The 17,189-nt window shown below is 53.6% G+C and overlaps 10 protein-coding genes across 10 annotated transcripts; 8 read left to right on the top strand and 2 right to left on the bottom strand.

Moving 5' to 3' along the window:
• Nucleotides 1-13: 13 nt before the first annotated feature.
• PG997_007306 (uncharacterized protein) lies at nt 14-1,870 on the top strand (the record flags this gene model as incomplete). Its single annotated transcript, XM_066811621.1, has 5 exons — nt 14-64; nt 120-873; nt 951-1,288; nt 1,431-1,615; nt 1,723-1,870. 5 exons carry the CDS (start codon nt 14-16, stop codon nt 1,868-1,870), a joined length of 1,476 nt encoding a protein of 491 aa, XP_066666963.1.
• Nucleotides 1,871-2,005: 135 nt separating this feature from the next.
• Nucleotides 2,006-3,734, bottom strand: PG997_007305 (FAD-dependent oxidase; the record flags this gene model as incomplete). Its single annotated transcript, XM_066811620.1, has 4 exons — nt 2,006-2,282; nt 2,382-3,156; nt 3,209-3,425; nt 3,498-3,734. 4 exons carry the CDS (start codon nt 3,732-3,734, stop codon nt 2,006-2,008), a joined length of 1,506 nt encoding a protein of 501 aa, XP_066666962.1.
• A 662-nt stretch (nt 3,735-4,396) lies between these two features.
• Nucleotides 4,397-5,288, top strand: PG997_007304 (uncharacterized protein; the record flags this gene model as incomplete). Its single annotated transcript, XM_066811619.1, has 3 exons — nt 4,397-4,626; nt 4,695-4,929; nt 5,043-5,288. 3 exons carry the CDS (start codon nt 4,397-4,399, stop codon nt 5,286-5,288), a joined length of 711 nt encoding a protein of 236 aa, XP_066666961.1.
• Nucleotides 5,289-6,004: 716 nt separating this feature from the next.
• Nucleotides 6,005-6,712, top strand: PG997_007303 (uncharacterized protein; the record flags this gene model as incomplete). Its single annotated transcript, XM_066811618.1, has 1 exon — nt 6,005-6,712. One exon carries the CDS (start codon nt 6,005-6,007, stop codon nt 6,710-6,712), a length of 708 nt encoding a protein of 235 aa, XP_066666960.1.
• Nucleotides 6,713-6,945: 233 nt separating this feature from the next.
• On the top strand, nt 6,946-7,359 carry PG997_007302 (uncharacterized protein; the record flags this gene model as incomplete). Its single annotated transcript, XM_066811617.1, has 1 exon — nt 6,946-7,359. One exon carries the CDS (start codon nt 6,946-6,948, stop codon nt 7,357-7,359), a length of 414 nt encoding a protein of 137 aa, XP_066666959.1.
• An 806-nt stretch (nt 7,360-8,165) lies between these two features.
• Nucleotides 8,166-9,107, top strand: PG997_007301 (uncharacterized protein; the record flags this gene model as incomplete). The annotated part of the gene is made up of 1 exon (XM_066811616.1): nt 8,166-9,107. The coding sequence occupies one exon, from the start codon at nt 8,166-8,168 to the stop codon at nt 9,105-9,107; it is 942 nt and encodes a 313-aa protein (XP_066666958.1).
• Nucleotides 9,108-9,963: 856 nt separating this feature from the next.
• On the top strand, nt 9,964-12,019 carry PG997_007300 (uncharacterized protein; the record flags this gene model as incomplete). Its single annotated transcript, XM_066811615.1, has 6 exons — nt 9,964-10,016; nt 10,072-10,248; nt 10,887-10,950; nt 11,236-11,652; nt 11,704-11,887; nt 11,952-12,019. The coding sequence occupies 6 exons, from the start codon at nt 9,964-9,966 to the stop codon at nt 12,017-12,019; spliced, it is 963 nt and encodes a 320-aa protein (XP_066666957.1).
• A 511-nt stretch (nt 12,020-12,530) lies between these two features.
• Nucleotides 12,531-13,034, top strand: PG997_007299 (uncharacterized protein; the record flags this gene model as incomplete). Its single annotated transcript, XM_066811614.1, has 1 exon — nt 12,531-13,034. The coding sequence occupies one exon, from the start codon at nt 12,531-12,533 to the stop codon at nt 13,032-13,034; it is 504 nt and encodes a 167-aa protein (XP_066666956.1).
• Nucleotides 13,035-13,374: 340 nt separating this feature from the next.
• On the bottom strand, nt 13,375-14,512 carry PG997_007298 (uncharacterized protein; the record flags this gene model as incomplete). The annotated part of the gene is made up of 2 exons (XM_066811613.1): nt 13,375-14,157; nt 14,213-14,512. The coding sequence occupies 2 exons, from the start codon at nt 14,510-14,512 to the stop codon at nt 13,375-13,377; spliced, it is 1,083 nt and encodes a 360-aa protein (XP_066666955.1).
• Nucleotides 14,513-15,548: 1,036 nt separating this feature from the next.
• On the top strand, nt 15,549-16,998 carry PG997_007297 (uncharacterized protein; the record flags this gene model as incomplete). Its single annotated transcript, XM_066811612.1, has 4 exons — nt 15,549-15,864; nt 15,945-16,012; nt 16,068-16,420; nt 16,533-16,998. 4 exons carry the CDS (start codon nt 15,549-15,551, stop codon nt 16,996-16,998), a joined length of 1,203 nt encoding a protein of 400 aa, XP_066666954.1.
• Between the last annotated feature and the right edge of the window lie 191 nt (nt 16,999-17,189).

The following is a 17,189-nucleotide window of genomic DNA, read 5'->3' as shown; positions in this document are numbered from 1 at the left end:
GATTAACGCCGCCATGGGCTCATTCATAATTTTGCTGGGAGTGGCTGCCGGAGCCTATCTGGCTGTAAGTCATAGTAACAGTAGCAATCTAAACCACCAACTGACTTGAGAACTGATAGTACTCCATTCTCGCGGTCATCTATCTATTATGTTTTCACCGTCTCGCCCGGTACCCTGGCCCCAGGCTGTGGGCGATATCTCGGATCCCATGGGCATACCATGTACTCAAAGGGGATCTCTGGCAGACTCTGCTGGAGCTTCATGAGACGTACGGGCCCATGGTGCGCATCGCGCCCGACGAGCTAACGACCACGGCGCCCGGAGCATGGAAGGAGATCTACGCGTCGAGGCCGCTCCTCCTCAAGGACCCCTACAGCCAAACCCCAGCCCTGAACGGATCCCATTCGCTATTCACCGCCGAGGGCGACACACACAAGCGGATCCGCGCGGTGCTCAACCACAGCTTCTCGGACAAAGCGCTGCGGGAGCAGGCGCGCATCATGGAGAGCTACGCCGACAGTTTCATGGCGCGCATCCGCCGCGAGATGGCCCTTCCCTACAGCCAGGGCGGCATAGGCATGGTCGACCTCACCAAACTGTACGGGTACGCGGCGTTCGACACCATCACGGACCTCAGCCTGGGTGAGTCCCTATGCGACGGGCTGGAGGGTCTCAACGAGCACGGCTGGGTCAAGAACTACTTTTTCCATGCCAAGTTCAGCGCGATCCGCACCGCGCTAAGCCGGTTCTCGCCGCTGGATAAAGTGCTGGGGCTGGTGCTTCTGGGCATGACGCGCAAGGCGCGCCAGCGGAACTGGAAGGTGATCACGGGGGCACTGAACCGCCGGCTGTCCAAGGCCAAACGCGAGAAGGGTAATGAGCGCGCTGACCTGCTCTCCCCCTGATTGATCGGCTTAGTAGCAGCACCATTAGCGATCCCGGCAACAAAGGACCAGCAGCAGGTACCTCCACAATCACGCCTGGCGAGACGCTCTCGAACGGCATCGCTTTCGTCATCGCCGGCACCCAGCTCAACACCAACGTGCTGTCGACGGCCACCTACCTCCTCCTCCGCCACCGGGAGAAGTGGGACCGCCTGGCGGACGAGGTCCGGACCCGGTTCGCGGCTGCCGAGGACATCACCGTCCAGACGACGCAGGATCTGCCCTACCTCGATGCGACCATCAACGAGGCGCTCCGGATCCGCCATCCTACGCCCATCAATTTGCCGAGAGTTGTTCCTCGTGGTGTTTCTTTGGTGGTGAACGGTCAGGCGATTCCTGAAGACGTGGGTGAAACGATGCTTCCCTATACTAATCCAAACCCCGGTTTGGCATTTCCCTGCCCCCTTGTGTCTTTCAATGATGAGTCGAGACCCCCAGAACTCACATGAGCAATCAACTGACATTTCACGCCTACCGCGGCTCTAGGTGGTTGTTGGCATAAACTTGCAAAGCATCCAGAACGACTCGTCGCTCTGGGTAAAGCCTCGCGAGTTCCACCCCGAGCGTTTCCTGCCGGCGACGCACCCGCTTTACGAATCACGATTCGATACAGATATCAAGGAAGCTTTCATGCCTTTCTCGACGGGACCTCGGAATTGCGTCGGGAACAAGTCAGTTGCTTTCCTAACTTTCACCCTGGACGTTATTTTATTGATGCTGACATTACCCCTTTCCCTGCTAGACTCTTTTTCGCTCAAGTACGACTCTTGATAGCCAGGGTTGTCTGGTCCTTTGATCTTGAGCAGCCAAGAGTTGGTGGGAAGGTGCCCGGTGCGGACAATGACTGGCTGCAGCAGAGAGCGTGGTTCGCGTTTGAGCCTCAACCACTTTGGGTAGAGCCAGTAGCTTCGGCACCCAAGACCTGAGCCGAAGCGACGTCTAGTGGCTCCGGTTTTAAAATTTGTCTAGTTTTATGAAATATTCGTATGGTACATGTAAAACCCGTCTCTACCCGACTTCGTCTATATCCTACCAGTTGTGCTAAAAGGAAGTATATAAGTCTACTTTACAAATTTTGATCTTGGGGGGGCCGCCGGTATGATTGGGTTGTACCACGAGAACATGCCAGCTGGGTCGTAAGCTTCCTTCAGCTTCAAAAGCTTGGGCAGTTGCTCCTTAGTATACCACGAAGCCGAGCCCTCATCGCCGTGGGCAAAGTGAACATAGACATCCAGTTGGTCTTTCCCACTACCGCGCTGCAGTAGGTCTCTCAGTTCACAGCCGAACTTGCTCAGCGCGGGGGCCTGGCTTGCGTCTGTGGCTAGACTGTCGATTTGCCTACGTGAAGGGGTAAAGGGGACCAAAGTTAGCATTTTAAACTCTGCGTTACTCCATAGAGCGGTTCTTTTTGTAGACAAGCGATTTCTCTGAACTTACACAAATGCTTTGACGTCACGGTATGAAAACGCGGATGAGTCGTCGGCACGCAACTGAAAGCCGTATTGCGCATACTCCTGCCACACGATCGAAGTTCCCTGCAACACCGGGTCCGCCCCTATTGCTTGCGACATGTAGTTGACGACGTCGACCAGATTCGGTACATCGACTCGATAGAGGTTGAGGCTGTAGGGGATATAGTAAACGCCCGGATTGCAACCAAAATTGGCAATTGCTCCTCCGTTCGCCACGAGGGGGATTTCTTTCCACGCGACGGTTGAGATATTGACGTTTTGCGGCTTCAGGTCCAGAAATGGTTTGATCAATGCTTTCCCTTTGGTCCGAGGACCAGCGTATATGAAATTCGCAGCGATCATGATACCCTCCGATGGCGGGTCAGGACTGTATCGAACAGACAAACCGAAGGCAAGTTCCTTGGGCTGGGATGCTGCCAACTCCTCCACCGCTTTCCATAACGACTCGTTCTGGCTGCCAAGAAATGTCATATCGGCGTTCATTGCCTTTCCGTTGTTTATGGCGGGATAGACCTGATATGTGAGGGATATAGCCACCCCGAAGTTGAAGCCAGCCCCTTTGATGCCGTAAAATAGATCTGGAAACTTGGTTTCGGAAACAGTCAAAAGGCGGCCATCGGCCGTCACCATATCAACTGACAGCAGTGAGTCGGATATTGGGCCGTAAAGACCGCTGTAAGGGCCAATTCCACCCCCAAGACTCGCACCGGCAAATCCAATGCAGGGGCACTGGGGCGTTGCTGTAGATATTGTGAGAAAAGGAGGAATGCCGTTTGATCTAGTTGAACGTACGAATTTCCATACCGGCCTCCTGGAGAGCAGCCACAACCTGGTATCCATTCACGGCACCGCCGATGGTCATCGTCTTGGCCCCCGCATCAACCTGTATAGAGTTGAACTTTCCGAGATCCAAGTTAATGGCCCCCTTTACACGGCCCAGTGAGGTGGTATACCCATGGCCTCGGCCAGTGGTGAGGATTGAGATATTGCTATCCCGGGCGTAAGTTACCTAGATCAAATATGTCAGTTACAAGCATTCGATCTCGAGGTTAAACAGCCTGGTCGGTCAGCAGCTACATACTGCTTTTTTGACATCCTCTGCCACTGCAGGTCGCACGCCAACGATATAACTTGGCGCTTCAGCGAGATTATAGCGCGGGGTGAAGTCTTTCTGGTAGGCATTGTCTGGCACCAGCACAAGCTCGGAGCTAGGCAGCAAGATAGCGCTTAGGGCGTCATAGACCGTTTGAGGATCTGTAAGGGCTAAGGCGGATGGCGCGAATGCCACCAAGCCCCAGCTAACCCATCTAGCGAGCATATTTGGGTGTCTAAAGAAGTTTGATGAGAATTTACTGATAGAGAAACCATCGTCCTACAAGACGGGGGACACGATCCCTTGAATTAACTTCATCTTGGCCTTGAACGCCCTCCCCATGATGCCAACGACTCTGAACAGCCCCCTTGAACAGCCCCCTGAGCCCCCTGAACTGGCCCCCATTCCCGAAGCGACGAGCTCAGTTATCGTCAATTACATGTTTCTATGTATAAATAGATATTGCATTAACGGGGTAGGATTCTTCGTCTTGCAAGCGCTAGGTACCACGTCCCCTCGAGTAGAGGACACCACACGGCACGCTCGGAGCTGCTTTGCCCGATACAGGTTGGCGTGTCTTACTCTGCAGAGCGCCAGTCCCAAAATAGTATGATGTTTCGGAAGCAAGCACAAGCAGTCACAAAAGTTCTGCACGGCCAGACCTTTGTTTGATCACATCGCATGGGTTACACGATGCGCAGGCTGCAGTCCGATATACCGGTGTTTAGGCAGAGGTGAGAACGTAGATAAGAATTACGATCGTAACGGTCTCTTCGTCCTTTGCGAAGAGAATGACATAGCTTTCGCGTATATGTTGGCCTTTCTCCAAATCCAACTCTTTGGCCAAGCTTCCTAGTAAGCAACTTGAGAATCTCTAGCTTGTCACCATGAAGCTTGTCATCGGAGGTTCAAGTGGCTTCGTGGGAACGGAGCTGCTCCGGCAAGCTTTGGACAACCCAGCCATCACTTCCATCGTCGGGATAAGCCGCCGCGAGACCAAGGTGCCGGAAGGATCGTCCGACAGCTCAGCCAAGCTGAAGTCCGTTATCTGTGATGACCTGAACAACTACCCCGACACCCTCAAGAAGGAGCTGGAAGATGCAGACGCTTGCATCTGGTATGTCCATGACTCCATTCCATCTCTCCGTTTGCCGCCGGGGCAAGCCCCTCTCATCAGAAAAACAGGACCATCGCCGTGACCCCGTCTAAGATGAAGGATACGCCATGGGATGATGTGGTGAAGGTCTCTCGAGACTACACTCTCACGGCTCTGCATACCATGGCGGGCGTGCGACCTACCGACGGCTCCAAGGGCCCGCTCCGCTTCGTCTACATGAGTGGCCACTTTGCCCCGCGCGATCGGTCTCACGTCGTGAAGCCCCTCACGGACTTTGGCCTAGTGGAGGTGGCCCTCCTGCGCGTACGTGCCAACCCAAGATAAGCCCCATGTCAAGTTTGATTCTCGCTAGCGTGGCATTGAGTGCGTGTGTGTGCAGTGTGCTGACCTTTCTGCTGCTGCTGCTTTTCGTGTAGGGCCAGCTCGAAGCCCAGATCCTGGACTACGCGGAGCAGTCTGACAACAAAGTCGTGGCTTGCATCGCCAAGCCTGGCATGATTCATGGCCCCGGCATGGAGGTGAGGACGGTGCCCGGACTGCCCAACATTGAGCTGCACGATATCGCGGCGGCCCTCTTGGATCAGGTGATCAATGGGTTCGAGAAGGATACCCTGTCGAATGATGACATGTCGCAGCTGGGTCAGCGAGTTCTGGCCAAATAGATGCATATGTAGTGCTTACGGGTGGAATCCTTCGGGCGCGGTTGGTGCGCACACTCGAGCCGTCAGAGTAGCCAATCCAACACAAGCTTTTATACGACCTTCCTAAATCGTCAAATCAGCCCTGAGACGCTACTGTACTTGGTCGCTGTGCCGCTCCTACCAAGACAAGATCAGCGTTCTTACAGATGCTGTAATCTTTTCAGCCGTCCAACGTCACATTGCAGGATGCAGTTCCACGAATCGTGCTGCTAGATCTAATTAGCACCGGTTAATTCGGTCCTTACCAACACCCCATGCGCTTACACCTCGGGGACCGATACAGACAATATTCCATGCCGTGTTCGAATCGTTCTATATTTGGACCGTGCCACACAATCCCGATCCTTTCTGTTCAGCCTTACCCCATGTTCGAAATGAAGATGGTGTGCTTGCTGACCATGCGTCGGGGAATGCAATGTCTATCGCTCGGGGTAGATGTAGGTCGTGTAAGCGGATAGGGCAAGTCAATCTTGTATGGTAAGCTTCAATGATTATGATCCATTGCTCGCCCTGCGTTCTATCACGAGCTGTCCAGCTCGGGGTATGACTTTTGCATAACCTTGGGGGCAGCCTTCTCGTCGTGAGTGCTTTGTTTCCGCTGAGCTGGGTCGCTATTTCCAATTCGAAAGAGGTAGAAGATTTCCACAATCCATAAGCTTTGACTGCGCAACACAGCCATGTTTATCCCCAAGGGCGCGTTCGCTCGAGCAGCTGCATCTGAGCCTGGTGGTAGTCTCCAGCCGCCGATAAGGACAGACGACCTCGGGAGCGCCGTCATCATCGTCGGTGCCATCTCCGTTTCCATCACCACCATCGCGCTCGCGCTGCGGCTATGGGCGCGGGCGCAATCTAACAAATGGAGCTTCTGGTGGGACGACTGGATCCTCATGGTGACCACCCTCTTCTCCCACGGCTTCCTCGCCCTCAACATGGCCTGGACACGGCTCGGGCTGGGGAAGCACGTCGAGAACATCGACATGGCCTCGCTGCTGCCGACCATCTACATGAGCAAGGCCTCGATCCTCATGTACGCCATCTGCATCTACCTGATCAAGGTCAGCGCCCTGCTGTTGTACGCGCGCGTCTTCAACCGGTCCAAGAGGTTCCGCCTGGTGCTTCGGTGGCTCGGCGGTGCCGTCACGGCGTGGTTCCTGTGCACGGCGCTGGTGCCTTGGTTCAACTGCAACCCGATCCGGAAGACGATCGACCCGTTCGTGCCGGGCGTGTGCTTTGACCGCATGGACTGGTTCCTTGCTTCGGCGTTCATCAATGCGGCCATCGACTTGACCATATTGATCATGCCGCTCCAGCAAGTATGGAAATTGCAAATGACGACGCGCAGGAAGATCCAGGTGACTTTGGTCTTCCTGTTGGGGTACTGGTAAGCCATGACAAAGCCTTGCATGGACTGATGTGCCTCGATGCTGACCTCGTTCTGTCCACATGTAGCTCCGCATTCCTGTCGTTCTCGCGGTTCATCATCATCATACGGGACCCCACGGTTATGAGCGTAGAACCTGTAGCAGACCCTTACTGTATGTGAACCACGGTCAGCGATGAAGCAAATACCAACTGACATTATTTCATAGATCATACCGTCCCAATTCTGCTGATATCCATGCTGGAGGCTCCGTTTGCAATCGTCGCGCTGTGTGCGCCGACGATAGGCCAGTTCGGCGCCGGCGCCTTTAAAGGGGGCAAGTTCGCGTCCCGTCTCAGTAGCATCTTCCGTAGCAGAAAGAGCCAAGGTAGTAGCCGCAATACCCAGACGACGTATGAGTCCAAAGAGAATGGTCCCAAAAGCCATTTTGGGAGTGCCTCAGACGCGACAACGAGGAGAAGCTACGTGCCCATTGAGTGCAAGCAGCCATTCAAGACGACGTCGATAACGCAACAGGTCTCGCCCAATCCCAACTCATCTAACATTGGTGGATATGGAAGAAGCTCCGTTCATATCGGCAGAACGGACCGCAGCAGTGAGGAGGACACCATCCCAATGACGTCTATGCACCGCTACGGCTGGGACAAATGAGGGCTGGTGGCGTGGCTGGTATTCCCAAGTTTTGAAGGGGAAAGATCCTTCAACTGTTCTGTGCGAGCGTAGTCGTCTTGTTGCGCCGGCAGGGTGCATTTGGTGGATTTGCATACGGAATAATATTTCCCTGATCTCTTTGTCCTCGGGCTATTGATCTGAGATTGTGTATAAAGACGTTCGTGTACAGCAGGAGATGTCCGGAGTCCCATATGGCGCCAGAGTGTATATGCCAAAGTTGGGGGGTAGTCAAAACCATACCTAATTTTCCAAATTATGCCATCCTTGCAGGCATCTCGGTTTCCACTTGATCACTTTAGTCCCTCTGAGGAAGGACCAGTGCTTGTCATGGGCATGTAAATTCCTCCTTGCTTCCCTCACTCCAACTCCTTGAGCCAGCTACACATGGCAGCACTGTTAGAAAGAAGGGTATCGGTACATCGGAGAAATCGGTCAAAGCTGCTCTGGCCCTGCTACGTCTCGGCCTCTCAATGTACCGATACTTGGCACCTAATGCATTTCAATAGTTCGGCGTTCAAAGGGATAGTGCGAGCCACGCCATCCTTCTCTCGCTCCTTCCTGGATTCTATCCAATGCCAAGTCAGCCACCCAGCAAGATACGACAGACTCAGGACGACCAGATCCAGCCGAAGCCATCATCACATCCACACATCCAGATGCACGCCGCACTCCTACATTGTTGAAACCCTCTTAAATATCGGGTACCTACCCCGCCAGAGTATCTTTGGAACCTGCAAACGCAAAAGCAGCAATACCCTTATGCACTATTTTTATCGTACTCCAACATGTGTGCTTCTGCCTCAATCGTCAAGTCTGTCTATGGATTCCCTGTCGAGTTTGTCGAAAACTTGCAAACCCTATCCAATGGCAACCTCCTCCTAAGCACCATGGAATCGCCCACCGGCCTGCTGTACACGCTGGACCCCAAAGCGGCGACGCCTCAGGCGCGGCTGGTCACAGCCTTTGATCGTAAAGTTACCGCACTGACGGGTCTATCTTCGCTCCCGGGACGCCCGGGCGAGGAGCTGTACGCGGTCAGCGGCGGCCTGCACACGTCATTCGCATTCGAGAAAGGCAGCATGGCGGTCCACATCGTGTCGGTCACCGACGGCAAGGTGGTCGACAGCATCCCGGTGCCGGATACGGCGACCATGAACGGCATGGCCGCGCTACCGCACCATCCGCACATCCTGCTGAGCGCCGACTCCATCGACGGGCGCATCCTGTCCATCGACACGCAAAAGCGCCAGGCCGGCGTGTTACTCAAGCACGACATGCTGGGTGCCGGCGCCGTTAACAACGACACATCCTCGTATCCGGTTCCTCCGATCGGCATCAATGGCCTCCGCGTGCGCGGTGACTACCTCTACTTCACCAACTCGAACCAGGGCACCTTCGTGCGTGTGCGGATCGACGAGTACGGCCGCCGCAGGGGCGACTTCGAGGTACTGGCCCGGAGCCCCGACGCGGCGCACATCTATGACGATTTCACGTTCGACCAAGCAGGCAACGCCTACATCGCGACGCACTCCTCGTCTGTCTTCAAGGTCACGCCGCGCGGGGTGCAGACCCTACTGGTCGGCGATAGTAGCCAGTACGCGAACCTGCTCACGGAACCGACGTCGGCTACCTTGGCGCTTGATGGCAAGTCTATCTACGTCTCGACAGGGGGTGACTTCACGAGCTCACCTCGGAAAGGGGGCCAGATTCTTCAGATCCCGATCTAGGGGAGGTGTGGTTCTGAGTCATCCGAGCATGGACCAAAGGCTAGAATATCTCAAGGGATTTGTGGCGTCGACGAGAATGATATGACTGAGCTTTGATGCATTGTCCAAAGGGGCTGAGTGAAGAGTATTACCACGGTGTAGTCGTCCTTGTTCAAGAGAAAAGGTCCGGAACCGTTGTGGGCTTCGTCGAGTTGATGTTGGTCTAGACACAAGCTGCGACGGTCAAAACTGTAATTAGCAAGCATATCGAACATACATACGCAGTATTTCATCCGACCCAATTGGCAACAATTCCTGATGCACATTGCGAGATGACGTTTTCAAGTTGCATGGTCAAAACGCTTCCTTATTTCCTTTCTTCGGATGCGACCTATGCCGAAAGTCCGTACTGGGAATGACGTAGCAAAGGAAACGATACTGTGCGACCTTCTCTTAATACAGAGTTTCAGGGGTTAAAACTTAGTTCAACCTCACCTCACGGCTCCCAAAGAGTCTGGACGGTCGGACCCCTATTACGCTGCGCGCCTCGTTTCCGTTTCCGCTTCGGCAGCTTTGAGACGAAACGTGCTCCAAGGCTCCCATCCTGGCAGCTGTCCAAACCTAGAAGCTTAATCACGGGTTGGCCTGATGGAGGTGGGCAATATAAGCGAGACGCGGCCTAGCGACTGTGTTAGAACGATCAGCGCTTTACCTTTGCTTGAAGAACATGTCGTCATGATTCCCCAAGATACCATTGTACTGATATATGAGGGACAGGAAACGATAATCGTTTTGCTCACTGCCACAAAGTCAACATATCAGTACAACTAAGTCTTTCTGATCAAATCATCTACTACCAAATTCATTAAACTCCAAAATGGCCGACACAGCACCGAACACCACAGCTTCTGACCAAAACGGTTCTCAAAAGTAGGTGCACGAGTTATAGCTATTGAAGCCGCTCGGGATCACGTAAACTAACTAGACGCGCGGAAAGGAAGGGCCGTGGCTCCCTAAACCCGGCGAAGAGATCCGTTGGTCTGGCTGGTGCGATCACCGGCGACGTGGCCGACTTCCTGGGAGGCAAGAAGAACCCAGTTGGAGGAACTGTGCAGGCTGTCGCCAAGGGGCTGGATAAGGCTGCAGGCAAGGGAATCAACAAGTGAGAGTTAAATAAGAACCATTGGCCTCCGGGGATCAACCTCTGATCTACTGAGGCCATCAGGGCTTATGCGTTCGTCAAAAAAGGGTGGCACATAGCTGTCATGCTGTTCGCGCAGGCACCAAGGACGGGTTACGCATGACCTGGGGCAAGGAACCGAAGGAGATATGAGTTAAAAGCAATATCCGCATTGAGAGCCAGGATGCGCCAGTATTTATTTACTTGAATATTTCATTCTGCAGTCCCCGAATCGCAAAGTTTCATATCTGCTTTCCCTATGGGTCGTGATGGGATGGTCTTCGTTCCTGCTAGCGGCAGCGGCAATGACGCCTAACAGCCATGCCATACTTCGGTCTGGGAAGGAGCCAGGCCCCGACCAAAACATGGAAGTCTGACGTCAACAGCAATCATCCACCAGAATTGGGCTGTTGGCCTGGGGCTGTTCGTCCTCTCGGCGAGAAGCGACAGAACGTCCCTACATTTCTTCTAAATTGCCTCTTTGACGAGAAACATCTATATACCTCTTCTTCCTTCTGTTAAATCATTACCCTGGCTGTCCGATCATACCTTCAGATTGCTTCCTTCCTAGCCGTTTGATTTCCAGTTCCCTGTCTACCAAGCAACGCAAACAGAGACAGACAACAAGACGACAGCCCAACAGCATCCTCTGTGTTCGCTGTTGTGACACAAATCAGCCCGCAGGTAACGCATATTGCGTCGCAAGCAGAAAGGCAACGGACCAACAAGTTTGGAATTCCAATTTGCTTGCGCCGCAACCACAGTGCGCCCCCACCCTCACTTCGACCTCTGGCGTTATATCAATTCGTCTATTATTTACTGATTGGTCGAGACTCCCTCAGGTTTCCCAGTACTTATCACGTCCCAATGCCCCCACCGCTAGTACCGTCGTTTCGCAGAATCAACACAAGAAAGCCGCGAATAGCGCCATCAACCAACGAGCCAGAGGATGGGCTCCCATCATATTAGGACGATGAGGCCGACAGCCCATGGCCTCCAACCATTTTGGTCCTCGAGGGACAGTCCATCTATGCCGAGTCCTCTGATACGGTACCTCTGTTCCAGCTGAACCGCGGTGTTGTCAATCCTGGCCGGGCCACGACCGAGCTGGAGCTCGAACGCGTGAAATATGGCGTGAGAAGGAGTAGGCCAGAGACGCCGACCATGAAGAAGCCACGCCTGCGGCATGTCTACAACTTGAAATACATGAACAGGGCGCCAGGTGGCCTGGACTCACTTCCGTCCAATTCCCCACACTACCACATCCAGTCCACCTCGCAGCAGACTCTTGGGCACATCGGTCTGAAAAGGTGGCACGTTCGCTCACGCTACTCGGCACTCCCGCTGGATATGTCTGAAAGGGGTGACTACGGTATTCCCCAGTTCGTCAAGCACGCCAGGCCGTGCTTTCAAACGCAGAGGAAAGGGGACCACTAGGAGTGGGTTGACAGCGAGGGCAAGGCCACGGCTATCCAGGAAGAGTGGGACGACCAACACAAACTTCTGGTGACGGCAGAACTGTCCTCGGATTCCATGACCACGCTGGTGGCGCTGTGGTGCTGCCGCGTTTGGGAGGATTCTGTAGCCAATGTCGACAAGGTCGATGGAGGGCTGGATGGTGGTAAGTCCATCTGTCGTTTACAGAATTGGTATATCCGGAGTTCTTGAGGCTAACCGACCTCCAGTGCGCCGGAAATTCAAGCTCGCCACGGATGCTCCGAGGACCGCTACGACGAGAAGTTTGATTGGTTAATACAATGTTCCCCTTGACCGATTATCGTTAGCCCACTCGTGATTTCACTATTCCACGCGGGCGGAAGAAATTCTATGGTACACAAAGGAGGCTTGCAGACATACAATGATCGGTCCATGTGTCTGATGTGAACAAAGATGCCGTCTTTGTCTCAGTTTATATGGTGAACAATGTGAGTGCTACCAACGTGTCTCACCATGAGCTTGATCTATTTGCCACTCCCATTATGAGTCTCGCCAGTCGACAAGGCGACTAAACAGTTACATTTTCAACCACAAAAGACTCTAAGGTAATTGCGTGAAAACAATGGGTTTGCATCAGAGCCCACCAGTTCGCCACAGCATGAAAGAACAATGGAAACGTCTTGTCCTATACAGTTTAAAACGGTATTTATTTAAGCCACAGGTCGAAAGAATCCTTTCTCTGAGAGCAAATCCTCACGGCAACCGCCACTTACACCCTCCAGTCCAGAACCTCTATTGTTCTTCGACAGACAGGTAAGACCGACAATATGTGTCAATTCCAGCTTGTGTTCTTCGCCTGTGGTTGCGACTTTCTCAGGGGCAGCGAGTATAACCTGTGTGCTGACCGCCCAGACTGCAACAAGCTGTTCAAAGTTTATGAGTGGAACACGTATTGCCCGTCCATGCGGGTGGTGCTGGCGGGCAAGTGGAACCAGAGCCGCCCGGAGGATGAGCGGTACATGTGGTGCGAGGACCTCAATGACGTACTACCCCGGCCCTGCTGCAAACACATGACCGAGGAGATGTTCAACGGCTTGTGTGGGGATTGCAGCCCCGAGAGCGTCGGAGAGGCCAAGAAGTATACGAGGTGCAGCCGGGACTGTTGGCAGCTGGTGCCCTCGTGGACGACGCAGGACCCGCAGACGAAGTTTGACAAGTATGTGGGAAAGAAGTGGCACGTGAGTTATAAGGGGCGATACTTCAGGCGGAGAGCGGAGACGGACAGACCTGAAGACTGCTTTGGGCATGCGTCTGTCTTCACTGATCCTTAGACTACGCCAGCGGTGTGGTTGGTCGGGGCAGTGTGTGGATAGTGGATGAGAGCGCGGTGTTGATAGTAGTGCTGTAGGGGACTGACTAGCTGCTGCAAGCGAATGGGGTTTCATTTGCGGTTTCCCCATGGGGGTAAAGCAGGCGTCTTGCCAGCCGCTTGTGTCGTGAGTTAGGTGTTGGCGTACAGTTTTCCTGGTCGTAGGTACGTGTTCTCGTCATTTAGCTAACTGTTCAATCATAATTCCTCATCAAGCCCTCAAAGCTGCGTTTCACATGCCGTGCCCGTCAAATGACCGTGTCTTTCAGTACAATCATTACCTTCAGACAATGAATTCGGAGCTAACAGCCCAGTAAGGCCAACGTTCCATGGTCAACCATCGCCGCCGTATATCTCTCCACCATCGCGAAGATCACGTCCTTGGGCTGCATATGGGGATCCGTCAGCGCCCACACGAACCCGTGCATCGTGTGTCTCCGATACTCGTCCCAGACCTGCTCCTTGCGCAGCCTCGGACCGCCCAAGTCGGCCAGGGTGTCGAGGTAGTGCTCGACCAGCCCGACCTCGTGCTCCCGCCGGTCCCGCACCGTCAGGGCCCCGGCGATGAAGTACGGCACGTCGTCGAATGCCGAGCCCACGGCCAGGCCCTGCCAGTCGATGAAGCCCGGCTCGCCGGCCGCCGTGATGTACGTGTTGCCGACGTGGGCGTCGCCGTGCACGAGGCAGTTGTAGCGGGGATCCGTGGCGGACCATAGCTTCTGAAAGGCTCGCCTCATGCGCTCCCGGTCCAGCATCTCGTCGGGCACGGGCGGTCGTTCGCCTTCGGCGTAGCGGCGCGCCCAGGCTTCGGGTTCCAGGAGGGCGAGGATCACGGCGGGGAGGGCGCTGCCGCTTGACAGCCAGGGGTGGTCTTGGGCCGTTTTGGACCAGGTGGCTGCGTGCAGGGCGGCGAGCTGCTCGACGCCGGCTCGGACCCGGGCGACGGGCCATGGGTCTAGGGCGGTTCCGAATGTGCTGCCTGTGGATCGTAGGTCGTCCATTATGACGATGCCTTGGCCGCTGACGGTGTCGGTGCCGCAATACCACGCTTTGGGTAGGCGCATGGTCACAAGTGGCGCGATGTACTGTCGGGTGATGGTTAGTTAAATTACAGGCATAGCGTGGGCAATGCATCCGTACGTAATAGAACTCGGCTTCTCGTTTGTATATGGCGTTCAGGCCAGGGTAGATGGCGGTGATGCTTGGGTCGAACCCGCCCTTGACGCATATTTGATCTGGCCTGGGCTCGTCAGTACCCCCATTGCTGCTGCAAATCTTCAGGCCGATCAGAATCTTGCTCGCGGTGCCATGGATCGTTTCGACCGTCGTGAACTCCTTGATGACAACGCCCAGGGCTTTCGAGCACCACTCTACCGTTACCTGGTCTGGCGACACCGGCAGGGCTTCATCGGAGTTTAGTATTCCCCTGATCAGTGTCATTGTTCCAGGCCTTTGTTCGACTGCTTTTTCTAATTGGTAGTAGATCTTAAAGTTGAAGTTGCATATCTTGATGGCACCTAGCATGACAGTAGGTATTCTTCTGGGGTTTAAGTAAACCACGGGGGATGATGCTACAAATAAGCACGGGGATTACTTGCCTAAAGGGTCACCAATTAACGCCTGGTGTGTAGATCCTGGCTTCCCTGGAATTAGCTATGCTGCGTCTGGTAAAAGTACCGGGGTTCTTTCCGATCTGCGGATCTCGTGCATTGCTGGGCGCAAAATTGCATACATTGCTTGCTTACGTACTTATGTCAGCACAGAGTTTTCCCTTTGCTTTCAGTCTCTTAGCATGATACTTTTGGCAGAATATAAGCATAAACCATGGGCTTGAGTGGGCCAGCAGCATATACGTCTTTACCCCTATTTGAAGCTCAGGAAGGCAGAATAGGGATAACTCATAGATATTTTCAGGTCTCATGTAACGTTCTTTAGCATCTGGCTTTGAGGAAGATCTCGGGATCAATTCGTGGCTACAACGTACTCGATCTAACAGCATCTATTGGTATTCGAATGTTGTCGCTTGCACCCACAATATCCCCGTTAAGTACTTGCCGATGCAGATGGCGTCATTGCAGCCGAGACTTATGCAGCCATTGAAGTGGCCAAGCTTCAAGTGCCACTGCCATTGGTCCAATCTTTATCAGCCAGGTAGAAAAGTCCAAACTCGACACCACTTGGTTTAGACCAATTGCAACCCCTGTTATGACGTGAAAGCTCGTAAAGCGTTCGGGACTGGGTGCACAGCATACATTTATTGCATGGCTTGTGAAGTTCTAGGGTCAGTTTCTTGTGACAGATATATTGTGCCCCGACTTCAATGCAGTCCGGCGGCGCGGCACAAACGAGGTATTAGTATGGTGTATGTCAGCTCAAATTACTTACGGAAGGTATGCATGCTTTTACCACCAAGTTCATCTTCACTACCACATTTTCCGTGATATCTAGTCGGATCAGCTCCTCTACTAGAGGAAACATGGAAGAACATGGCATGATGCCCTTGCCACAAGGCGAAGCCCAGGACTTTCATGGGACGACCCATCTGCAAATAATGATCATCATTGTGGCTTCCGTCACATTTGCTTTTGCGACCGTGTTGCTCATGTTGAGGATTTATACCAGCGCCAGGATTGTCAAGAAGCCTGCAGTCTCTGATTGTGAGTACCGCTTTATCCGTTTCATTGCCTTTGGGACACGCTTCTGGAATTCAATCTCTAAAATTGCATCGCCTGCAGTTCTCATTACATTTTCATGGGGACTCTCCGGATCATACTTCATTGGCATGGTCTTATGTAAGCTCAGTCCAGGATACTTGTGCCAGAAGTACTTATTTTATCCCCGGAACTGACTCCCTACCTACCTAACGTTACAGCCATGCCACATGGTCTCGGGAGGCATCTTTGGAATGTCACTGCAGGCCAGATTGCTGGATACTATAGGGTAGGTGTCCTTCGATCTCGCTGCTCGATACACTGACATGGTGTGCATGCCCAAGTACCTTCTGCTCTTCGCCTTGGCTTACATCTGGTCTCCAACCCTGGCCAAGCTGGCGATCCTTGTGCTTTACCGTCAAATCAACCCATTCAAGACGTTCCGAATCTGCGTTTATATCACTGCTGCCGCGATTACCATCTACACTATAATCTTCACGGCCCTCTTTGCCGGCCCATGCAACCCTGGCAGCTTGAGCAATTTGACGTGTCTCGATAACATTGCCTTCACCCAAGCGATTTTAAATATGTTCATCGATGTTGTACTGATTGTTATCCCAATACCGATGATATATGGGCTCCATATGCCTCTCCGACAGAAGATCATCATCTGGTTTATTTTGGCTCTTGGTTCGGCGTGAGTACTCAGGCTTCCTTACTACACACTCAATACCCAAAGAACAATTGAGAATCGTCTTTTTCTTTTCGTGCATTGACGCTAATGGAGAATGTGGTTTCCGGTCGGACAGGGCGGTCGTGGCATCCATCGTGCGCATAGCCTACATCAGGAACATGATGGTCAACCCGGATGCGACGTGGACGCAAGCCTACGCCGCCCTCTGGTCGTCAATTGAAATGAACTTCGCTATCGCCTGCAACTGCATGGCGCGACTGAGACCGTTCGTGCGGGCGCATATGCCGACGGTGGCGCGGTTCCTTGACTACAGCGGCGACGCGACGCCAGACTTTGCGACGGTGCGGTCCTTGCGCGGGTCTGGTCGGAACGAGCCGGGCTATGACGGGGTCCGGAGGGGCGAGGAGGAGGAGGAGGAGGCGACGGAAAACATTCAACTTCACGGCTTCAGAGGGAGAAGCAAAGGAGAAACGCAAAGTGACAGCGGCTATATCCTCGTTCGCGACGAGGTGGCAGTTGACGTAGAGCATGTGGAAGTCGGATCTAGGCGAAGTAGCTCGGAGATCCTCATTCGTCGTTGATATTCGACGCGACACGTGCAGTTCAAGGTGCCCTCTAGAAATTCCATCTCAATTGTGGTTTGGAAATGCCAATACACTGTCCAATGCCTGGTCCCTGGGAAATGTCGCTAGAAGGGCCTGCGTCGAAGGGGGTGTCGGTAGTGTAGCCGTCCAAGTATAAGTTACATGTACCTAAGTACTCATGAATCAAG

This window comes from Apiospora hydei (genome assembly GCF_038363865.1).
Source record: "Apiospora hydei strain CBS 114990 chromosome Unknown utg000006l_segment0_segment0, whole genome shotgun sequence".
In the NCBI taxonomy this organism is placed as follows: Eukaryota; Fungi; Ascomycota; class Sordariomycetes; order Amphisphaeriales; family Apiosporaceae; genus Apiospora; species Apiospora hydei.
This window is presented reverse-complemented; position numbering and strand designations above follow the sequence as displayed.